General features: G+C 44.0%; 1 protein-coding gene across 2 annotated transcripts in view; it reads right to left on the bottom strand.

The window, feature by feature from the left end:
* The window catches only part of Nek10 (NIMA related kinase 10), a 180,243-nt gene that overhangs the window by 132,965 nt on the left and 22,082 nt on the right, over positions 1-25,196 (bottom strand). For both annotated transcript variants that reach the window (XM_051206811.1, XM_051206813.1), the window contains 8 exons: positions 23,445-23,543; positions 13,788-13,872; positions 9,754-9,795; positions 7,862-7,940; positions 6,718-6,785; positions 6,105-6,184; positions 5,094-5,180; positions 2,209-2,433 (listed from right to left, as the gene is read on the bottom strand). In XM_051206811.1, the coding sequence (XP_051062768.1) occupies positions 2,209-2,433; positions 5,094-5,180; positions 6,105-6,184; positions 6,718-6,785; positions 7,862-7,940; positions 9,754-9,795; positions 13,788-13,872; positions 23,445-23,543 (765 nt within the window). The remainder of the gene's footprint in view (positions 1-2,208; positions 2,434-5,093; positions 5,181-6,104; positions 6,185-6,717; positions 6,786-7,861; positions 7,941-9,753; positions 9,796-13,787; positions 13,873-23,444; positions 23,544-25,196) is intronic.

Raw genomic sequence — 25,196 nt, 5'->3', positions numbered from 1 at the left:
ACAGCTTCCCACCACAGATGTTCTGTCTGTTATCGGTTTTGTTCCCTTTGGTTTATGTGGTTACTTTACTTATTTATTTCTCATGACATCAGCTGTTTGGATCTGTACGTTCCCACACACAACTCAAGCGAAATCTCCCTGTCTTCCTTCCATGCTATCTGGGTCATTCTGTTCTTTCTGTCCTGAGCTGGGGCAAGGAGCAGTTCCGTTGATGGCCTTATCTGTGGACATAATTATCTTGGAACTCTGTGTGGTGATCACTGAGCCTGACAGCAATGTGCCTGCTGTTGGAGGCTGCATGTGTACAAGCCTAAATGGGTTTCCTAAAAACTGCCCTGCAAACAGCCTGTAACACTAATTCTGCCAGCCACCAAGAAGCCACCAGGCAGCCACAAGGTAGCAGCTCCTCTATCACCTGCCCCAGTGGCCAAGTGCAGGCATAGGCCTAGGCAGACTGAACTTACCCACCTGGGAACAAGCCCTTCCAAATCACCTTGGCTGCTTTAAACATCCAGTAAGAGTTGGCATGTGTCACCTTCTCAAGGAAAAGTTTTCTAATACCATTCATGGATGGGAGTAGAATGTGAGTCTTAGACATGAAAGAACTTCTCTCTGTCTATCCATGATATAAAACCTACGACTTGAGCTAATGAGGGGAAAGCGCCTTGTGTTATAATTGACTCTAAATAATACTTAACTATTATAAAATTCCAGTCATCATTAAGAAAATAAAACTTAAGAACCAGGTAATGTTGGTGCATGCCTTTGATCCCAGCACTCAAGAGGCAGAGGCAGGCGAATCTCTATGAGTTCCAGGACAGACTCCAAAGCAATACAGAGAAACCCTGTCTCAAAAAAAGGAAAAAAAAAAAAAAAAAGAAAGAAAGAAAAGGAAAAAAGAAAAAACTAGAACTTCAAAAAAAGAAAAGAAAATAGCAACTATCCAAGGATAACTACATCCATCATCTCTACCCTACAATCACAAACAAAACAACTTTGCAATTGTTCTGACCAAGGAAATAGTCTATTATGTCACAGGACTGGTGAAATACTTATAATCTATACACCCAAGTAATTGAGGGTTTTATAAAAGCTAGGAGATTGTCAGCAAGCTATATACTTTCCCTTTGTTTTCACAATCACAGAAATCATTATTAAAGCTTATTGTTCATACCTCTGCAGTCTCTTCTAATGCTCTGAAATATTCCCTTAGAGAAAATCCATAAAGGAATCATATGTACGACGTCTTAGTCATAGCGATTTGATAACCTCGGGTGATGTTAAAACAAATAAGCCACTCTTCCTGGGAGCACAGAATAAACTCTACTGATGGACCAGGGAACACAAGCACTCCCATCTCTTTTGAGCAGAAATATATGCCTGTGGCTCTGACTTGGCACCCTTGGGGGGAGCTGTATTATGCTCTGTAATAATATTAAGTAACTGAACATCCCTAAAGATGGTCCCAATATGTACTACTACTCAATACTTCAAGATATTTAATTCAGAAAATATAGTCACAATGAAATATATACCCAAGAAATTTCAATTACAAACTGTTTTAATAAACCATCTCTTTTCATAGTCATGGCATAGAAGCTTCTAGAAAGCAGGTATGGCCCCCATAGGTTCATAGGGAATGGCACTATTTGAAGGATTGGGACATGTGGCCTTATTGGAAGTGGTGTGGTATTGTTGGAGGAAGTGTGTCACTGGGCCTAGGCTTTGGAGTTTCAAATGCTCAAGCCAGGTCCAATGTCTCTCTCTCTCTCTCTCTCTCTCTCTCTCTCTCTCTCTCTCTCTCTCTCTCTCTCTCTCTTTCTCCCTCCTGTCTGTTGATCAGATATAGAACTCTCACCTCCTTCTCTAGCAATATGTCTGTCTGCATGCTTCCTGCCATAATAGTGGACTAAACCTCAGAACTGTAAGCCATCCCCAATTAAATGTTCTCCTTTATAAGAGTTACTATAGTCATGATGTCTCTTCACAGCAATAAAACCCTAACTAAGACAGGAAGCATATATCTTTTATACCAGTGCTTGGAAGGCAGAGGCAGGTGGATCTCTGTGAGTTCAAAGCCAACCTGGTTTACATAGTGATTTCCAGGATAACCAGGCCTATGGAGAAAGACACTGTGTCAAAACACAACAAACAAACAAAAGCTACTAGAATGTTCTACTAATGTATAAGACCCAAACTCCTACTTACCCTCGTAAAATATGAAGGAGCTGCTTGATGCCACCCCAGATGCGGATTTCCACACTGGTGTCTGGGTCCTCACACACCTGGACCAGAATCCAAACCACGCTCCAGAGCAGCTTCAGATGGTCAGAGTGGAGCAGACTGAGCAGGATGGGGATGCCCTCGTAGAGTTTCACCTGCTCCTTCACTTGGGGCTCAGCGCACAGCAGCCGCAGGAGCTCTGCTGTAAGTCTGGCGTGGTGGGAGCAAGGGGAGAATCAGACCAATCCTTTATCAGTGACATCGCTCAATGGGGCCTCCACCGGGCACAGAATCCTTGATCACGAGTGAGGGGTGGGACCTCTGCCAACCACCTCTCTGTTAGATCCTGGGCCATCACTTGAAAGCAGACCCACCTCCCCGCTGTGGTCTGCCTTGGCTAACTCCCTACTGGTTCTTTCTTCCCTGTGTCCTGCTGTCCTAACAGAAACTCTTCATGTTCTAACTGCCTTTAGCTCCCTATATCCTGGGGTAAGTTGTAAAGACAAGGGTTCTCTCCTCTCTCTCTCTCTCTCTCTCTCTCTCTCTCCCCCCCAACCTTTTTACCTCACTCATACACCATTCACCCATGGTGACTACCGCTCCTACTTTCATGTTAAGCTGGTAATGTCTACAATGCTGTTCTACCTCACAGCACCATCACACTGCCTGTCTGGTGTGATGTCACACTGCCCTTGTCTGGTGTGATGTCACACTGCCCCGTCAGGTGTGATGTCACACTGCCTGTCAGGTGTGATGTCACACTGTCCATCTGGTGTGATGTCACACTGCCTATCTAGTGTGATGTCACACTGCCTGTCAGGTGTGATGTCACACTGCCTGTCAGGTGTGATGTCACACTGCCCTTGTCTGGTGTGATGTCACACTGCCTATCTAGTGTGATGTCACACTGCCCTGTCATGTGTGATGTCACACTGCCTGTCAGGTGTGATGTCACACTGCCCATGTCTGGTGTGATGTCACATTGTCCATCTGGTGTGATGTCACACTGCCTGTCTGATGTGACGTACCACCCCTCTCCTCCCCCTTTTAATGTTCTTCTTCCTCAAGTCCAGACCCTGGTGAATGGGTCTGTAGCCCCCTCTCTCCTAATGAAGCTCATTTTCTGAAGGTTAGTTCCATGTCTGTCCCTTTCTGGAGCAGTGTGTTTGCTCATGCCCCCTTTCTCCTAAACACTCTTCAGGGTTCACATTCCCACACTGCTCTGCAATTCCATTCCCAGAGGACATCTCCATGCTCCTCTCCCTGTCAAGTCTCTCCCTCTGCCCCGCCTTTCCAGCTCTGATATTAAGAACACATGTTCTATGAAGAATGGGGTGAGTCAAGTCTGTAATCCCAGCACTTCAAGAGGCAAACAGAAGGGTCACTGTAAGAAGACCAGTCTAGGGAGGGCTGCTTATCAACCTGTCTCAAACAATAATGTAAAGAATTGGTCTTCTTTGGTGTACAGCACACTTTATCTTCTACCTATGAGAGAAACATTCTCTGTGTTCTAAGCGCATCATGTGGGTGTGTCCCACTGTTACCCTCCTTCCACGTGTGCTATTGGAATGTAAGTGTGTTTGCGCGGAAAGTCTGGAAGTTGCCATGATGGTCACATGAAAATCCACACCATCTTACCATTCAAAACTCATTCTAACAACCTGGATACTCTCATTAGTAAAATATGAAAAATAGAGTTTTATGTAGATAAAAGGGACTCGGGAGGGCTCAAGGAACATCCTGATATAGAGAAAGAACTGGTCACAATTAACTACGTTTTGGACTTACTAAGTGTTCTAGTTTCTGACAGTTTGCCTGCTTTGGCTTAGCTGTGCCTCTTGCCAGTGTATTCCTCTCACACCCACACTGGCTGCCTCTAGGATGCAGCACAGCCTTTGCCAAGATATTTCCTCCTATCTTCCTTCACTCTGATCAGGAATGTCTCTTCTGTGCTCGGCCTTGTTGATTGCATCTTCCATGGCACCAAAATCCTGCAAGGACCCAGGGAGTTCTCCCGGCCTACCCCTACCTCATGCTGCACACTCTGATCTTACTCAACTGTGGTAGTGTCTGGCATCTTGTCTCATAAGTGAGCTCAGATCATCAGGTGTGAAAGCACAGACTCTTGTCTATACCAACACTCTTGTAAAACAGTGTTAAGTCAGTTTTAAAAGGAATTGTTATTAAAAAATAAAAATAAAAATCACTGCAAGTATCAGATCCCCAATTCTTTGGATTTCTATACTCGTAGCTTTTCAGAAAATTGTGGTTTAATGCCAAACAATGTAGATGCACACACCCCAAAATGCCTAATAACCATCTTCCCAGAGTTTTCCTTTAGAGCAATCACAGTGGAAGCAGAAAGGAATCCATTTTGTTCCAAATTCTGTTGTGAATTATAATAAGACCACAACACAAGTCATCAGTACCTTATCTCACTTGCCTTAAACACGATGGTTTTTAGCAACTCCTCTTATTCCACACAATAATTTAACAACATTACTAGTGAGAGAGGGAGAGAATTTAAAGCCTCTTCACCTAAGCTTTTTATTTAGACAAATGCAACAACAAAATTAATAATGATGCAATCACAAAATTATGCTACTGGATTCTATGCACCTCTTTCTCCTAGCATCTTCACATTGCCTTAAAAGGAAAAGAACTGCCAAGCTGACTCATGATACTCAATTGACAATATAGATGGCATTTAAAAGACTATTTTTATCACAAATAAAACAGCTTTTAAGCAATAGAGAGAGAACAGTATTCTGGAGCCAAATCTGAGTGACCATGGCCAAATGTCATAGACTTAAATTACTACAAGTTCCATGTTCCTCTGCAGAAGCATTTTCATGAGGATGAGACCCTACCTTTTGGAGAGTAAGTCATATTCATGCAGAATCATCAAGAGATTTTCTACTATGTTGAGTTCACTGATCTTCTCCCTACACTCTGGACTACAAATGCAAAATTATTAGTAGTTACTAAAAAGATATTCTATTATGATCACATTATTCTATCCTAGTGGTCAGATTACTTTATGTGGTGGTTTGAGAACGGCCCCCACAGGCACATAGGTTTGAAAAACTGAGCCCTAGGTTATGGAACAGTTTGGGAAGGATTGGGAGGTGCTGCTTGTCACTGAGGGCACGTTTTGAGGTTTCAGAAGACTCGGGCAATCCTCAGTTAGCTCACTCTGTGTCGTGGTTTTAGCTAAAGGTATAAGCTCTCAGCTACTGCTCAAGTACCATGCCTGCCATGCTTCCTGCCATGACAGTCATGGATGCACACTCTGAAACTGTAAGTCCCAAATAAATAATTTCTTCTATTACAGCAATAGTAACTTAGACACTTTGTAAGGAGTTGTGAGATGAGAACACAGAGAAATAAAGAATGATATACTGTCTCAAAAGCATAATCATCTGCTCATTGACATAAGAGTATATTTATAGCTGTTCCATTTAAAATAATGGCACTATAGAAGGACAGGTTTCCAAAACCAAATTTTACCGCTGAAATGTCCTATATATTACAGGGAATGTATACGTGAGAATGAAGGAAGAAGGTGGGGGAGATGCAACTGGCACAGGAATGTAGTTGTTCTGACGGCCAAAGGAAGGGGAACCAGCAGTGATGTTCCTTCAAGCAGCAGAAGGGACCTGAGAGCAAGTGGGGCGCCCCACTGTAGGTCGGAAAAGGAAACTTTCCCTTCTAACTTCAATTTTCAGTTATGCTTTCTGACCAGGTGACTCTTCCCCATACGCTGTTTCCCATGGGCTTTAACTGAGCAGACCACCGGGCAGCCTGTGTGTTTGCATCTCCTCCACCTCCCCTGTCACAGCAGCCACACTGAGGACTGGACTGCACCGAGATGCGCTTACCTCTCCGCTAAGCTAGCCAGTGCCAGAAGAGTACCCAGCAGGACGTTCGTGTCTCGGGCACCAAGTAAATTCACTAATGTCTGCAAAATGGAAGAGAAAACACAATTACAGAAGTCCTAAAAGCATCTTAAATGGTGCACTGCTCCTAAGGAATATAGACACTGACCTTTTGCTATTTTTTTCTGAATTCTTTTCTTTTACTCAATTAAAAAAAAAAATTCCAACTAATAAAATCTACAAAACAGGCGGGCTTTGTTTATATGTGAATATATATATAAATATATATATGTATATATATGTCTTTTATTTGATGACTTTCATTTATTTGTAAATAAACAGCAAACAATTCCATTCTGTTTACAACATTAAAGTAATGCATTCAGCTGAATACAAAATAAAATCCTTCATAAACTGTACCAGTTGTTTATTCCTTATGTTCATAAAGAACATAAGGAGATGAGTAGAGAAACCATCTTTTTAAGTTGGGTGAACAGTGTTATGACTTATAATGACATGTAGCTTGACCACCAGGCCCGGAACTTGGATATGTGAACTGATGCCACACAGGGTCATGTAGAACTCAAGAACTAGTTTTTTGGGGGGGTCTACTCACCTTGTGGGCTCCGCTCGCAGTGACCCATTCTCTTTGGTCTTTCACAGCAGCAAGTTTTTGAAAAATATCTATTGAAGAAAGAAAAACTCAAAGGGAGATCCAGAGATTGAAAAAGGCAGTAGCCATGAAACCCCGATTCCTCAAACAACATGGGAAAGTAGAGAAAGGAAAAATGGGAACACATACACACCCACAAAAGGAACAATGTGTTTCAACTCTAGGAACTACCCCCATTCTCAACTAGTATTATAGATATGAAAATATCACAAAAGCCAACTCCCGTGTATTTAGAATTGAAGAGGCTCCTGAACCTTCTATGAGTTCAAGGCAAGTACTTAAGAGACCCTGCTCATAAATATCCCAACTCTCATAGAGAAGGGAGGTCAGCCAGGACCTAAAACCTGGGAAAGTTCCTGTACTGAGAGAGCTGCCCTCAAAGTAACTTCCTGGGCCTGGCATCCCTCCCTTCCTCCCCCCACCCCACCCCCTGCATAGGAGAACCAGTGTTTGCCCAGCCAGCAAGCATGGGAAACCAGTCTATCCACACAAAGACAAAGGGCCTGAGCTGGCACCCTTAGCAGCAGGAAGCCTGTGGCTTGCCACACCTAGAGGTACTGGAAGGGAGAGGGGAGAGAGAAGAGAGGGGAAGGTGGAGATACAGGGTCTGGAAGATGGAGGGGTGGAGTGGAGGGGAAGTAGAGGAAGATGTGGGAAGACAAAGTGGTCAAGCTTCCCAAGGAAGCCACACGAATGATTATGATACCTCACTGTTTTCCGGGTGAGGCTCTCAGTTTTTTGATTTTTGTTTTGTTTTGTAAAATTATAGGTATAATTATTACCCAAATTTTAGGGGCAAAAAAACTAAAGTCTGACATTTTCACGGACATGGAAAGGTAGATCTCTTCACGAGATGTTGCTGGTATGGAAGCTATCTTTCCTGAAACAAACATGCTTGCCAAAGGAGGAGTTGTGGTGGGAAGACATGGGCACCTGTGTTGCTGAATCCGTCTGCTGGCACAAACATGCACAGCCTTCAAGTGAAACACCTGTGAGGACAGCAGGTGTCCTTTCTCCTGCTGCAAACATCATGCTCTATTCCCAGCAAGTGCACACAATTAGCCCTGTCCCTGGCAACAACACTTACACGTCATGTTGACCAACTTGTCCACACAGTGCTGCTCCTCTGCGTAGCCGAGGTACTCGTTGGCCACAATCTCCATGTACTGTTCAAAAGATGAACCCAACAAGCCAGTCAGAAAACTGCCACCAAAAGTACACAGGAAACAAGAGTGTGGGGCTTAAGAGGAGCCCCAGATGACACAAGAGGATAACCAACCACTGCTCAGTACTCCTGGACCTGCTGTACTCAAGGGCAGGATGCTGGGTTTAGTGTTTCATGATTTTTTCCTGAATGCCCAAAATGTTGAAGGAACACTGAAAGCCCTCAAAATCCCAAAATGACTTGTAACTGAGCAAGTTTATGGTGTGAGTTATGTAAGATATACATGATAATTTGATTTACCTTGCAGTAAAATGTTTGCAACATACCATATATATTAACATTTTATAATATCCCAAATTATATTTAACCAGTATACATATAAAAATTACTAATATTTACTAGGATATAAGAGCAGGAGTGGATAGATAAGCAATAAGCTCCTTTACAACCATAGACGTTCACTTCATTCAATGAGGTGAATCTCCAATTAAATTTTCTAGAAAACGGAACTTTCTAGATCACCTTCTCAGGATTCAGTGTTAATATGTGTTCATTTTTCAGTGACAAACCCTGAAAGGAGGCGACACAGAGAAAAGATACTCAAGTCACAACAGCAGAAAGAATGACAGGAAGGGGCCAGAGGCGGGAACTTCTCCATGGCAGGTCAATGGCCAACTTCTGGCAGCTGGTCCCTACCTCTCAACATCCCCACTAACTCCACACATAGCTCCATCAAGCTGGGTACCAAGCATCAATACAGGACACTGCGGGAGAATTTCATCTTCAAACCGAATCATTCCCATTAGGCTTGATCTCCCATTAATCACTCAGAATGAGTTTTCAAGGTTGTGAGTTTATCATAAGTTACTTTTTTGCTGTCAGGGTAACACATGACTGTAATCTCAACATTTGAGAGACTGAAGCAGATGGATGGTTCAGGAGTTCTAGTCCAGCCTGGGCTACATGGTGAGATTACAGCACACATAAGAATAAACAGGTAGAAAAAAATTTGAAGCAGCCTGGGCTTCATAGTGAGATACATCCCAAAAGTTAACAACAAAAAGTAAACGGTAAGGGCTGGGTGGTGGAATGCTGGCCTAGCTTCCTTATCTTCAAAAGATAAAAATAAATAAATATCACCTTTCTAACCACAGATTTTTGTGAGACGGAGCCATTAGAACTCAACGACATGCCCAGAAACTGTATTTTTGCTCTCTTATAATGAAGAGTAAATATTTTATGTGGGGAAAATGTAATGGCGTCATACTTCTCCACATCACAGTACGTGAACTGGACAGGCAATGTGTATCATGATGACAATAGTCTTTCTTGTCATCATTACCTAAAGATATTTGACTTTTAAAGTTTTGTGATTTTATTTTAAAATGCTACAAATTAAAAATGTAACCTTTTATAGCCCCCCCTTTTTTTTTTACTTCAACGGGCTGAGTAAATGAGGCCAATTAGGAAAATCAAAATATTTCCCATCACTCCCTGCCTGTGAGTGTTGTGTCTTAGGACCAGTTACCAACCAGTGTGCTTCTGAAAAGCAGGCAGCTAACACAGACATGCACGCATTTGTTGGCTGTTTTGAGCATTAGCAGCTCATGATTTGAGCTCCAGTAAAAGCCAATCCCCTCCTTGCTTCTGAAGACAAGCAGGGAGGCATCCTCATGCCTCAGCTACTACACTTACCTCTAACCTGAGGCATAGTAAGGGGGAATATTTAGAGAGAGCCAGGCACCAAGTCCACCTTGCCCAGAACTTCACCCAGAACGTAAATGCAAGGCCAGCTATCACAGAAGCAGTCTTACCTGAGCTAGGTCTTCAATCCCACCCAATTTATGGAGTATTTCCTAATAAAATAAAAGCAATAGAGCATCTTAGGGGACAAGAGGTACATATTTTACAAGTGACTCCATTACTAAGTTGTATAAGTTATTATTGTTTCTTTAGGTTCCACATTCTAACATAAACACAGAACATTTAGTATTTGTCATTTCATACTTAAATTGCTAATAAGTATAAAATTGTTTGTTGAGATATAAAATAAAAATTAAGAACCATCTGATCAGAACGGCAGCCTGCCTCCCATTTTCCATCCTCTGTACTTCTTCCTACCAAAAAAAAAAAGGTAGACTTGGGAAACCCGCGAGGCTAAAAATACTAACTTGTGGACAAAAACCAACAGCAGCAAATGGTAGGTGGCGAAATGAGGCACTCAGGCACTATTGGCTACGATGGTAACCAGAAAGAGAACATTTTGGAGAAGCCAAGATTTAAAAATAGGCTGGAGTAAACAGCACGCAGGTGCTAGGTGAGAGAGAGGGCTCTTCAGGGCAGCAAAACCACCAGACACTGTAGCTGTTGTCCCCTCCTACCAAAGACCGTTAAACACAAAAGCCTTCCCATGGCCTGCTCTACTCACCCCTCCCTCCCCTGGCCCCTTCCATTGCCCCACCCACTGACCCTCCCACAACCCCTCCCATCTCCCTTCCCACCATCACTCCCCTCACTCCTCCAACTTCTCTCATTACCCTCCCCTCATCCCCCGCCCCTCCCACCACCCTTCCCCTCACCCCTTCCCCTCAGCCCTCTCCTCACCCCTCCACCCTCCCATCACCCATCGCCTCAACCCTCACATCTAATGCAACTACAGCTTGGAGGCTTTTAAGATCGCTTCTTGCCTCTGGCAAGCAATGTGTTTGAGATGCCTATAATTAGTTTAAGGGAACATTTATCCTGTGGGGGACTCCACCTATCCTTAAAACCTGACTTAAATCCTCTAATCACAAATAATTCTAAATAACTATATCTTTAAAAATGGCTTCTCTGATCATTCCTGTCTTTGTTGTGGTTAGAAGCTCCAGTAGACGTCTACCTAAGCCTCAGAATGTTAGCCCCAAGTCTATAAACCCTGTCAATCAAGAGGGAGGCCTGGCAGCACAGGGCTGGCTGGCTAACTGTCTTCCAAAGCACAAGTTCAGTGTGGAAGCTATGCACACGGACTTGACAGAAGGTCTGTCAAGCTGACTGGGTAGAGAGCTTGGTATTATGAAGAACTGAGGTGTGGGGCTGGCAGGATGAGGCACCTGCTACCAAACCTGATGACTGAGCTCCATCCCAGAGACCCACACGGTAGATGGAGAGAAACACTTCCCACAAGCTGTCCAGTGACAGTCACATGTGTTTTGTGTTATGTAAGACACACACACACACACACAGTAAATGAATAGAAAACTGAAGAGAAAAAAAATGCAGTATAAATGTGAGAAGACCTGGGCAGTTGGACCAAGAAAGGAATGCTTCCAGGTATCCAGGTATTATATAGTGCAAAACTCTAAGCTAGAACTCATTCTAGTCTGGCCTAAACAGGAAAATTCTGATATAGGAAAAAAAAAATAGAAAAGACATTTTCCTGAGGGGTAACAGAAAGAGAGGCACCATAAGAAAGAAGAGAGGGGGAAGAGAGATGACACCTGGCCAGCAGAAGGGACATTTCTCCTGAAAGGCAGAAGGGCCGCTGCACAATAATACAAATACTACAAATAACAAAGAAGAGAGAAGAACGCTCCCACCAGCATGGCTTCAGGCTCCACTGCAAAACTCAGTATATGATTTTATAAGGATACAGCAGGAGGATGGGGCTTGAAGAGTGGAGACCATCAGAGTTGCACTCTAGACCTGCAACACTGACTTGACAAGAGGAGAGCAAAGTGCAGTGACAGCAGAGGTTTGCTGACATTCACCCGAGGACGAGATAGTAATGGCCAGCACGGCCCTGTGACTTTGGCCAAGAATTCTTGGCCACTCAGAGCATTACACAACTGGCAGAGCATATGTTCTTCTGTTCAGGACACAAGCCAGGAGCAGAGGCTCAGGGACAATCCCTTTCTATGGAAAGTGTCAACCAGGGACTCTGGCAAAGCATGTATCAAAATACCATAAACAAAGTAGCCACTGCATTCTTTGCTTTAAACAGGAGTGTAATCTACCTTCTGCCAATCAATCAAAGGCAATACTTGAAAAGCAGATCAACAATCACCAACTTTTTCAGCAAACAAGATATTCTAGGTAAAACTTTTGCTGATGTCTTGTAAGGCCAAGAACGGTCTGTTCCTCCTTGAATACTCTTTAATATTTTGCATCAGCACACCCTGGCCTGACAGAAAAAAAGCCAGACGCATGCTTCCCCATCCATATGCCACTCACATAGCTTGGTAGAAGGCAGCTCTGAAAGGCTTGGTCCATCCAGCTCTACACAGTGGCTCACATAACTGTGGACAACCAGGAGAGAATGCCACTTGTTGGATGCCCTGACAGCACATGCCAAGGGGGGGAGGCAGTTGGATATGACAACACAAAGCTGTTTTAGGACAGGTGTGAGGAAAGATGTGCAGCCTCTAAACAGAAGATATACAGTGACCAAGAGCCCTAGAAAACTCTATCAAGGCGAGACACACTTTGTTTCTAGTGCTAAGTTTGGCAAAGATGATGAAAGGAAACATTGTAGCTTAAGCAAGAAACAATCTACCACAAGAACCTGGGTGGTGTGAGCATCCAGGTGTGAGTGTAGTTCGGAAGGACTCAGCATAAAACAAGATCCTTTGGAAGAAAATAATAAAAACCAACAGTCTGTACAAATAGCAGGCATGCTTGAGTTATTACCATGGTTGAACAGAAGCCGCCAAGAGGCCTGTCACACCATGTCAGCTCAGCCAGCAGCCTCACTATTACTGAGGAACTGGCTGTTGTTGCCTGCCCACATACCCACCAATCAGAAACACCTCTAGGTTCTTCTGAAATACAGTCAGCTTGACAAACAGCAACACTCTGCAGCTCCCTCCATGCCCCAAGCCAGACTAGAAAGCTTCCAGTCAGACCCCTTGGGTAGGCGCTCTTCAAGGTCTTATGGCTGAAGCAGGAAGCCCTTCCTATTCCAGGCAAACTATGGCCCTATGGCAGAGCAGCCTTGACATCTCCTTGAATTGTACTAGGAATGCAGAACTGGGCTGAAGAAAAGGCTCAATAGTTAAGAGCACTTGCTGCTCTTGCAGAGGACCAGAGTTTGTTTCCTGGAACCCAAACACCCTCTTCTAGCCTCTGTAGACACAGGAAGACATAAAACATACACATAGAACAGCCACATACACATGCACATAAGTGAAAATGAATCTCTAAAAAGAAATGTAGAATGAGGAGCATCTGTTTCCACCTACTGAAAAAGAATCTGTATCTATGAGATCCCCATTGATTCCTGCACACATTAAAATGCAAGAGACTGTATGTAACCTATAGGCAATACACCCAATAACTAGTGATAAAAGGGGAAGATTCTGGCTACAGGCCCCTCCCCTGAGACCAATAGAAGGAAGAGCCCATGCTCTCTTGGGCTCAGAGTTACCATCTGAGAGCTGGGAAGATGGGTTCTTGGCAGCTAACAGGCTACAGCCCTGCTGTTCCCATGGGTCACCTCTGAAGTCACATGCTGAGTGTCCCTCTTGTCAATGATGACTTTGCCCTAGTGAGCCTCATGGTCTTAAACATGCTTCAGTGTGTGGACTATGGTGTACCTCCTTGAACTTGAAATAGCTTCAAAGGCTTGGTAGCAGTGAACACGTAGACCAGAACTCGGTCATTGACCCTTACAAATTAACATGTAGAGGAACTGGCCTGCAAATCACTTCTTCCTAGTCTTTTCAAACATCAGGTGAGTTGTGTGCCACATCTGGAAGGTCCTGACTCATGAAGGAAACATAGTCCATCTCAAAGAAAAGCCCACCAAGCTTTTAATTTCACTATTTTATTTTTGTTGTAAGTGAAAACAGTTTTACTTTTTCCAACCAACCTGATAACATGGATCCCGCATTAGCAGCCTCAGACAAATTAACACTCTCAGAAAATGAATGGATGGCGCTCGATTAACCCATTCTCTGAAAGAAGAAAACAAGAGGGTGTGTTGGTGTTTAGACACTTCACAAAGAACACACAGCTATGAAGGAAAATGAATGCTGTGAAGGAGCCAAGCCAGTGGCCCATCTCTGCTTTATCTGTAAGGGACTGTGACTTGCCATTTACCCTTGATCCACACCAGTACAGAACACATAGAAACCATCTTCAACCCTTAGGTAAAAGGACCCTCCAAATGAGTCTGGTTCTGAGTACTCACACTAACTTAGTAATGTCTCATGGTGTCCCTACATCAAAACAAAAAGCTAAACCTCCATTACTCAGGTCTGGCTTAAGAAGTGTCAGTGTCCCATCAACCTAGTGTCAACCTGAAAAGAACACATGCATACCCTGAGAGAACAAAAAACATTGTGGGACAGAGCGAAACTCTCAGGCTGGCCGTGAACTTAAGATCCCAGAACTCTGGAGACTGAGGAAGAGGAGTTCAAGGCCAGCCTGGCCATACAACAAGAAGCCTTCATTGTCCTGTTACCACATTGCTGAGCCAGGCATGAAAGCAGACTCTGAAGGGCCTAGACTCAGAAGGATCCAGAGTTTAAGGTCACCCTCGGCTCTATACTGAGTTTGAGACCAGGCTGAGCTACACTGAGACCTCCTCAGAACAACAATGAAAGTGCAGCAGCAGCCCATCCCCTCTCTGGTTACCACAGAGGAAGAGAACAGAAGCTCCCCAGGGTGTTCCCCTCCACAACCTCCCCTCCCAGTCCAAATGTCTCTGTTCTTCAAGTCTTGAGGGGCCTCACAGAGCACACGCCTCATCACTCAGCCATCCTGAGTGCAGCTAAGGCTGGTAGTAAATATGGTTAAAATATTAAAGAATGAAAGTTTCCCAGTCCATCCTCTAGCCCACAAGGCTCTGCGGGATCTGTCTTCTTATATGCCTCTAAGCCCATCTCCTACCACAGCCCCTCATTCCCTTCCAGCCATGTGACTTGTTGTCTATGAGCCAGGGCCTAAGGAGCTTCCCAGTGGCAGCCTCCTGTGGCTCTCCAATTGGAGTCCCAGGACTCCAATGACCTGTACCATCTGATCACAGAGCATGTTTAGTGAAGAAGTTACTACACAGCCTGGTACCCTCCTGAGGTGAAAAAGGCAGCTAAGCACTGCCCTGTCATTCATTGCAAGTAAAGGCAGGCTTTGTTCACCAAAGGCAGGGCCAGCCAGACCACCCTGCAAGCTAGGCCAACAATAATCATTCATGGTGCAGTTAACAAAAGCCTGGAATACAAAGGGTCTGAAATTCCATCCTTCGCCACAGGGAATGGGGAAATAGCAGTATAAAAGTCATTCACATGGCTGCACATAAGGCAATGCCACAATACTGTAAACACCGCTGCCATACAAAACCCTTACCTGAGCTGAAGACCCAGGCCAGCTGTCCCCTGGCCTGTCTCAAACCTACTCTTGGACTCTGGAGAAAAGATTCAGGCTTGTCTTCTCTATAGCACTGAGGAGTTCAATTCTTCCTCTAAACATGCACATTTAAAAGCCAAGTGAATGAGTCAGGGTGACAACTGTGGTGGCTGCACTAGGCATCCCCCGTTCCCTGGCAACAGCATTCACCATTCCCTCCATCGGATGGACAGAGGTTGGCAGGGCACTCACCCATTGTTTTATTCCTATAATGTATGCATGCCCCCTACAGTCCAAGCCCCTAGCAAACAGATGCATAAGGGAAGACCCATGATAACCACTCATCAGGACATACTCTACTACAATTAGCAAGGGTACTGACAGCTACCTATCTGCTACCAGCAACCGTATGGCCCTCTCTAGAGCAGGCACTTTATTGGTGACCCTTCTGCTATGGGTCACAGCCCAGTTTCTTTGGGAAAATAAAAACAGGACTTAACCAACTCCTGGGCTGCCTGAAACCAGAACTCTTCAAGCACAGACCTGTCAACCAGGTACTTGGGAAGTGGAGACAGGAGGATTATATACTTGGTGTACAGAGCAAGCTCAAAGGCAGCCTGGGGAGCTTACTGAGACTGTCTCAAAATAAGAGCAAATTTGAACAAAGTATGTCAATGACAGAATAAAACTAATTATTTTGTATGTTAAATTAAAAAGCAGTTGTTGTTTTTAAGTAGCTGTCGGCTGTGGCTCAGTGTAGAACATTTGACAAGCATGTACACCCTGGCCATAGGGCTGTGGTTCATCAAACTTCAGACTCTCCATTGATGAAAATATAGAAAATTTTAACACCTGCAAAAAATATGCTAACTCTAATACTCTTAATTTGAAGAGGGTACAGGGCAAAGGCTCACAGCACAAAGACCCTCTGTAACAGCCATGGGCCACCTGATGCCACTGAATGCCAACACCATTTCAGTAGGGGGAGAGCAGGAAGCCAGGATCTGTGCTACAAATATGTATACAGTATTCTTCCTGTCAGCCATGGCCAGTCTCCACAGGAAAGCCTAGGACATCTCCTGTGGGGTTTTTCCATATTAAAAATACATGTTAAAAGGTCTTTTTCTGTTTTTCTCCTTACCCCTCAAGAAAATAAACTAGAATTCCAATGTTGACTTCAATTTTCATTCTTAATGGAGTCTAACCAAATGAAGGGACCCAGAATAGTCGAGGGTGAAAGTTCTGTTCCATGCAAATCACATTTTGTTTTGCTTTGCAATGTTGGGACAGAAGCCCAAGGCTATTAATATTTCTCATGGCTACAACCCTGCTATTGTAAATAGGATTCCTGATGGCTGAGTCCCTGAATTCTGGCCCTCGAGAATGACCTCAGAAGGAGACCTTCCTTGGCTCCTGTCCTGGAACTCTGAGGAGGACAGAGGGGCCGCAGGGATGCAATCCTGGCTCTGAGGGGAACTGCATGCACCTCTGCTCACCAAGAGTCAGGGGAACTGAAAAAACACAGGACTTAGTGTAGCAGAGAGCTCCACACACACCAGGCACTGGTTAAGAGGACCGTCTTCATTTGACTGATGCAGTCCAGCAGGTCTGCCTGGGTTCCACATGAACACAGGTGAAAGCACTCTTCAGACACATTTGCCATGGGAACAGGAGATAGGTCCTTAGAGGCAGCCCTGGAAAGTCATGTGTCTGCAGTGACAGCGATTCCCCGGAGGCTATCTCAACATGGCAGCCATGCAGGAGTACATTCATAAGCGGGCAAGTATTTAACCTCTCTGGTGACTGAACCGACGCCACCACTTTCACAGAACTATTAATATACTCGGTCTGTTCAGCTCCCACCGCCCTTACCCAAGACACCACCTTCTGCCATCAGCATGAAAAGAAAAGGAAAATGTCACTGCACATGTAAATGTTTGCAAAGAGAGAAGGCAAGTGCAGTTTCTGCATCTTTTCACAGAAGAAGAAACCAGTATGTGGCAGGAGCGTTGCAAACGACAGGCAGCCATTAGCTGAAAACACATGGGCGGCTATCTAGAGAGACTATTGCCCAGACCTGCCTGTTGCATGCTTCAGCTCAGATTAAACACTTTTTTCCTCATGATATGGCACTGCGTTCCTTAACACACCCCAAAAGCAAAGTCCACCTTCCAAAATGGATATCCTCATTCTTAGAATGGATAAATGGAAAGGTAAATTCACATCAAAACTGACCTAAAACTTAACAGAAACAAGAACACATGCGAGGACTGTCAGGAGTCCCCACTGATTCCTCTCACTTCTTTGCTCCTTGCTCATCCTCTGTGTTACCCATGAAGCCCACAGCACCCAGGCCGGAGCATAAAAAAAAGGCCGTGTGCTTTCCTCTAACTGATGGCCACCACACAGCATCTCCCTGCATCCATCACCACGCCCCATCAGCCACGTTCTGAGTGGGCTCAGAGTACAGCAGAGGCAAGGCCTGGGCCTGTGCTCAACCAGGGCCCTTTTGAAGGACATGAAACAGAAGCCCGGATTGTAGATCCGTCAAGTGGTGATGGCAAAGAACAACCAGGACCGGGGTTCATTAGGGCAGGGTGCTATTTTGGGACACAGGGAAGGCTCTCTTGTAAGATTAGCTCCACTGGGGCTGAGGGCAGGAGCTTTGTATGAGCCTGTCAGGAGAGCAGGAGAGCCTGCAGCTGAGGCCCTGGGGTTTGTGCAGACAATAGTAGACAGAGAAAAATGGAAACTGTGGTCAGATAGAAGACAGCAGGTGAAGCTTAAGGCTTGCAGAATAGATATCTGGCCTTGGGAAGTTTTTAGTCTAAGGAGGTACTAGAAGGCTTTAAGCAAAGGATTCACATGAGCTGACTGAGCTTTTGAAAGGATCCTTCCACAAGCTATGCTGAGACCAGAGAAAGGAAACCCACGTGGGGAAAGCAGGGAACCCAGACAGCCTACTACAACTGTGTGAGCCAGAAGAGCTAGCAGCCTGGGTTGGCTCAGGAGACAATGGGAACTAGACCTGAAGTTCCCTCATGGGTAGAGAGAAAAATCCAAAGTCCTGCTTTATTAAAATGACAAAGCGGGAAGAATCTGCCCATTGACGTGTGAAACTGACGTGGATTCACTAGAGCAAGGAGGCCACTAGGAGCAAGGCCAGCAGGGGAGATGAAGCACATGCAGGAGCAGAGACTGGAAAAGCTAGGGTGGCCAAGGTCTATGCCTATAGCTGAGGCAGGATCAAGAGTTCAAGGTTAACCAGAGCTACAAAATGAGATCCTAAAAATGGAAGAGGAGAGGGGAGGGGAGGAGAAAAGAGTGGAGGGGAGCAGAGGGGAAGGAAGGGGAGGGGAAGAGAGGAGAGGAGAAAGGAGGGGAGGGGAGGAAAAACAAGGAAAGCAGAGAGGAGGGGAGGGGAGGAGAGGGAAGGAGAAAGGAGAGAAGCAGAGGGGAGGGGAGCAGAGGGGAGGGGAGCAGAGGGGAGGGGAGAAGGACAGGGAGTGGCTAGGAGCAGAAATGACCTTTTAGCTGTGAAAGTGTGGCTCCGGGGATGGGAGTCTTACTCATTGCCTAGCTCTCAATAGCTCATGTTGATTATAAACACATCTGTCATGCACAGATATGATGATCCTGGCCAGGTTGTGGTTGCTTTGAGTGCTGATCTGTTGTCCAAGGACAAGCAGTTCTTCCCTGGGAAGGCAGAGCAATTCAACTTCCTGCCTGCCAGGCTTCTCTGGGATGAGAAGCCACAAGCACACAACAGAGAACACACTTACCAAAAAGATGCTTTGCCCTCGAGCCAAATTAAGTTCATCAGCTTTCATTAAAAGCGTGCTCATAAAACTGTGAAAGAAATCGAGACTGAGTGGGGCACAGGGCAAGAGTGTCATCCCAGACTCTGCCGGGACCCTCTTTGCCTCTCAGTCCTTTCATCCACCCCAGGGCATCGGCTTGGCCTACTTAGAGTCCACCCCCCCCCCCGCATAATTGTTATGACTTTGGTGCATGTGTATGCATGCATGTGAATGTGTTTGTGTTCACATATTCGAGTATGTGCTCATATAGTTAGGTACTATGTGTGTACATGTCTGTACGTGCATATGTTCATGCATGTGTGTGAGTATCCATGCATCAGGCATGTGTAGGGAAAACTTTAAACAACATTGTATGAGAACTGACAACGTAAGAAAGCTGTATATAGTGGTGCACACCTGTAACTTGGAGGCTAAGAGGGAGGATCATGAATTCGAGACCAGCCTGGGCTACCTATACACAGCAAGACCTATCTCAACAAACCAATGGCTGGGATGTAGCTCAGTGACAGAGCACTTGCCTAGCCTGTATAAAGCCTTTGGATTCCATTCTCAGGGGTGAAAAATAAGTAAGAGCTACATAACTGTTTCAAGACAGTGGCGATAAAAACCAACTTCGATGGCTAGGGTTTAGGATAAAAGACCAGGTTTTGGTCTACAGGGGGTTAGTGTATACTAAGGAAGATGAGAGCCAGGCTCATGAGACTGTGAGGACTGGGGCAGGCTACATGAGGGCCCACAGACAAGCAGGATGCAGTGCTTCAAGTCCACCAGCAGCATGGCAGAAGCTCAGAAGTAAGAGAGGAACAGGGGCAAACTCTGACCTCTTAAGCACAGGGCCTCAGAGGGTAGCATCAACAAATGAGCCTGACAGGCTGGGTTGTGGCAGCAGTAGGGCACATACTCAGCATGTGTGGTCCTGGTTCAATCACGGGTACCACAGAGCAAATGAAAGAGACCAAGAAGGAGTAAGAGGATCTGGAGAAGAACTGGGCATTAACAAATTCTAAGCACAGGAAGCCACAAAGCCTGAGACCTGGGGCAAAGTTCTGCCCTAGCTACCAACTGCACCCAGGACCAAGAGGAAAAGCACTGGCCTCTTTACAGGACAGTTAGGTAAGACCACACCGTCAACACCTGTCTATCAACTTGATGTGTTTCAAGAACATAAAATCATAAAGAGACCCTCACTGCATGCTGACATGTGGTCCCCTCACTCTGTGATGAGCCTACGTAGCCCAAGCAGAGGACCAGGCGATCAAAAGGACAGTGACATTTGCACCATGAGCTGGGCCCTAGTGTCAGCTTGGACAACACAAGTCCTATTGTTAACCAAATACAGCATTAGTCCTCTTTGCTAGGGACATCCAGTACATTCCCAGGGCACTTTTTATAGCAATTTCTCTATGATTATTATTTTAGTTTTATAAACTTTATTGTTTAAAAAGCCAATTTCTAATAAGAGAGGGAGAGTTAGTCTTTGTAAGGGAAAAGTCCCTGATGAGATTATCCACTCCCAAGTGGTCAGCCCTAAACTCATGTACAAAAAAGTAACAGAAGGGTACAGTGCACACCTGTGTGTGTGTGTGTGTGTGTGTGTGTGTAGATGTGTGTAAAAATAATAATTATAGAAGAAGAGGTCATGGACTTGAAAGGGGTGTAGAAGAGGACACGTGAAGAGTTGGGGAGTTAGAGAAAGAAATGATATAAATACAGTATTCATAAATAAAATTCTCAAAAATTAAAATTTTTAATTAAAAAAAGATGGTCATGGGTTGGCCAGATATATTATATCACACAAAATTCTCTCTAGTAAGTATCTTAAGCATATCTCCATAATAATATGCTACTGCCTCATTTTCCAAGTGTTTCAAATTTGTGGCAAATACTTGGGGAAATCTGATGTAAAATGATAATAATAAGGATGACAACATCTGTTTGGGGAAGTAAAGGGTATTTTTGGATAAATAATTCTGTCAAATGAGTAGGACAGGTCCCTTCTAACTTAAAGCAGAAGGTCTGGATTCTGCTCACCTCTACACTATCATTGGCAAGGTAAAGGAGCTTTATTCGTTATTCCAGAATAATGACCCCAGGAAAAGGCCAGCTAAATGACTTCATTTGGAAATAACACCAAATTTAGTAACCATACCAAACACTAAATTTAGTAACACAGGATACATTCTAATATTGTTGACAAAATTTCATATTGTATTTATTAAAATTGTCATATTATATGACCTGACATTCTTTAACTCAAGATTCCTTTTTGTTAATATATTAGAGCAACTTATCATGTCTCCCAGTCTCCTCCATCTTTACTATTCCAAATATGCTCTTGGAATCCCATCTTGTCATCTTCAGATGTCAGTGTCCCAATCCTACCACAGCCTTGTGTATCAGATTCTACCAGTTCCTGAAACCCTCCGTCTCCGGCTCCACGTACAAGTTCATTTCACAGGCCAATTACATCACATTATAATAAAGAAGCTATAAGTCAGTGAAACACAGACTAACAGGAAGCAGAGCACAGAAGAGTAATGTATGTGGTCAAGAACCTGCTGATATTGTGACAACTGTTACCTCCCTGCACAACCGCATGACAACTGGGTCCTAGACACCATGCAGATGAGATGAATTTATTTCTAGTATCACACTCTACTACAGACAAATCATGTTAGGGCAGAAAGAAAGTGGAAGGCTAGGATTTGTTTCTTCATGTGGACACACATCCAAAGCAGCCAGCCTCGGGTCCTGGCAAGACTTCCCTTTAGGACTACTGTGAAAGACCTGCAGGCTTGCCCTAGCTGACTCTGTATTAATGAGTTCAGTAGCAAAACAGGGAATAACCGGAGGTCAGTCTTAGAAGAACCTAAAGAAGAGGATCTGAACCTGTGGATGGGAAGAGAACACACTGGGAGCGAGAGAGGGGAGAGAAACAACACTGACAACTGGGCAGAAAAGAAGGGAAGAAGCAGGAGCTATGCTCCACAGTCCAGTTCCTAATTCATTATGCTATCAGGGTGAAATTGATACTCAAACATGTGTGGGTGTGTCTACAACCAGAATTAGTCCACTGTCTAACGTTCCCACCTACCAGTCTCACCCAGTCTTCAGGTGTCTGACTGTAAGTTATAATTATGCTTCCTCTTGTATTAGAATATGGGTAATTGTTTCTGCTGAGGAAAAAAAAGAGACCACACAGCATTCACCTTGATATTTTTTTCCTGCCTTCCTTCTCCTCAGTTGCCCCCGCTTTTCTTGGCAAAAGGTAGACGCTCACCAGTTTGAGTGAGTTGAATCTATGTCTTTCAGTCCACCATTAACCCTGATGTCCACAAAGGAAGGGGCAAGGAAGCCACACCAAAAGACATAATTATTTATAGATAGAAGGTAAGAGGAGACAATCCTGCCATCTTAACAAAACTATATGAGGTAAGGGACAAAGGGAACCTAATCACTTAATACACTCTTTACCCAACTCTGATTTCAGAATGGAACTGAACACAGAAATTTATAGCACTCAAGAATGACATAGCTCTTAAAACCTGACATCCTAAATAGCTTCTCATGCTGTAAAAGAAGAGGGCTTAGCATCATCTCTCCAGAATGTAAGTATGTGCAGTCCAAGATTCCCCATCAGTGACCCATAAAAGGACATGGGCTTAGACTGGAGGGGCATGCTCACCCTTTCTTCCTTCCAAGTCCATGCCATACAGTTGACACTGTGACCAATTAAACCCTGCAAAGGTGTAGCACAAATGGTGTTGTCATGCTGTGCACAGTGCTAATCAATGTCTCTTTCATACAGACTACAGAATAAGTCTTTCTTGAGAATCCAAACTCAAACCAAGCACATCAAAGAAAACAATGCTGTCCCACATCTTATCTGTCACCAAATTCAGCTAAGTTCAGAATGCAACAAGTGATTCTAGTGAATTCACACAGTGACAACGCATCCACCTCCTTTCACATAGCCTTTTCTCTGCCTTTTACATATATATGCGTATATTTAATAACTTCTTTTTTGAGATTATAAAATAATTACATTATTTCCACCTCCCATTGCCTCCCTCCAAAACCCTCCCACATACCTCCCCACTCCTCCCCCCACTCTTTTACAAATGTATGGTTTCTTTTTCTTGACTTGTTATTGTGTGTGTGTTATAAACACTTATATGTAATAACAAAGAAAAAGAAGCCATAAATATGAATATATACATATACATATACATATACGTGTGTGTGTGTTCCTAAACCATGCAGTTGCACTATACTCCCTTGTAAGCTGTGCTATTCTCCATGCAGGATCCATGAAACACACCTTTCTTGGGTATAGGTCTGATTTTGGGGCACAGCCTTACCTGCATATGAGTCTGTTCCTCACCAGAGCCGTGAAGATCTCCTGAAATAACTGATGCTGTGGATGTTTACTGAAATTCCTCTCATTCTTGTAGTTTATACTAAGATGGAAAAAAACCAGGGAAATTATTTATAATAAACATTATTTGGATTAACAAAGTTACCAGTGAAAACAAGGGTCATCTATACTGAGACAAAACATTAGCAAGGGCAAGCAACAGCTGTTAAACAGGGACTCAACAGTCAAGCTGATAATAAAGATTACAACCCAGAGCTGGTGATGGCTCAGCTAGTGCAAGAGCTTGCTGAGCAAGTCCATGACCTCAGTTCTATTCTTGGACCCACATAAAAGTAGGAAAGAACCAACTCTTCAAAGCTGTCCTCTGACCTCCACTTGAGATCTCACACACACACACACACACACACACACACACACACACACACACACACAGAGTATGCATTCACACACAATAGTAATACACTTTTAATTCAAAAATTAAACTCAAACGTATGTTTCACTTAATCACATTAATGCAATTATCCTGTCTAGGCACTTCCAGCTCAAACTGAAAGAAGAGAGGGGAGAGGAATGGCTTCGGGGGCTTTTCTCTATGCAGCTGTTCATTACACAGGAGAAGCTTCAAAATCACTGTCCACCCACACTCCTACCCTCCATCGGCTGTTCCAGTTGTTAACATCAGCAAATGTCTCATGTATTTCAGCTGCTGTCATTTGTATTTAATATGGATTAATTGATAGTTTATATTTCTTTAACCAGCAACTGATACATTATTATCTGGAGAGCATACGATATTACACAAACAGGTCAAACTGCTACAGTGTCTGTGACATGATTTTCATGCATAAGGTAACTGGAGGCTGAGGAGATGGCTCATTGGGTGAGGGTACTCACCACCATCCTGGAGAGTTCCAGTTCAAGCCAGAAACTCAGATGGTGGAAGAAAAGAACCACCCCCCACATGTTTTCCTACACACATGCACGCACACACACAAATGCACACTAAATAAACATAAAAATGGTGAATTTTAAGATTAAGGCCAAATAAAGTAAAATTACACGAACACCACTTTAAAGGTAGGTTCTATGCCTTGTGTCATGATGTCTGTCTTAGTGGACTTTCTGTACCATTCAACTCTACATTGCTATGAGATCAGGTAAGGGCTGCAATGGTTTCTTGTATAAAGATCACTGATAAATTGAATATGTAACAAGACATTTTAGTTTTCATAAGTGAAAAATATGAATGCGTGAAATGTCATATGACTTTACTGAGCTGTTCAAGTTCATAAAATATCAGAGAAATGAGCTAAACTGAGTAAGTAATGATTGTCCCAGAGTATCCACACTGATGCTTTATGCCATTCATTGAACACATGGCATTTACTAGCAAATGACCCAAACACAATGTAATGCTGACGGCCAGCTCCCAGGAAGGGAGTAGCCCATAAGAATGCATGCTTCTAGAAGTTCTATTCAGCAACACAAAGAAACACAGACTAACACTCCTTGGTTAAGCCAAGACACAGTCTCTGCAATTTCACTTCTCTCTCTCTCTCTCTCTCTCTCTCTCTCTCTCTCTCTCTCTCTCTCTCTCTCTCTCTCTCTCTCTCTCTCGTGTGTGTGTGTGTGTGTGTGTGTGTGTGTGTGTGTGTGTGTAGTGTAGTGTGTAGGATAGAAGTCGGTTCTCTCCTTCCACAATGTGGGTCCCAGGTACTGAACTCAGACTGTAAAG

This window comes from Phodopus roborovskii, unplaced genomic scaffold (assembly GCF_943737965.1).
Source record: "Phodopus roborovskii unplaced genomic scaffold, PHOROB, whole genome shotgun sequence".
Classification (NCBI taxonomy): Eukaryota; Metazoa; Chordata; class Mammalia; order Rodentia; family Cricetidae; genus Phodopus; species Phodopus roborovskii.
The sequence above is the reverse complement of the archived record's forward strand: the minus strand, read 5'-3'. Positions and strand labels throughout refer to the sequence as shown.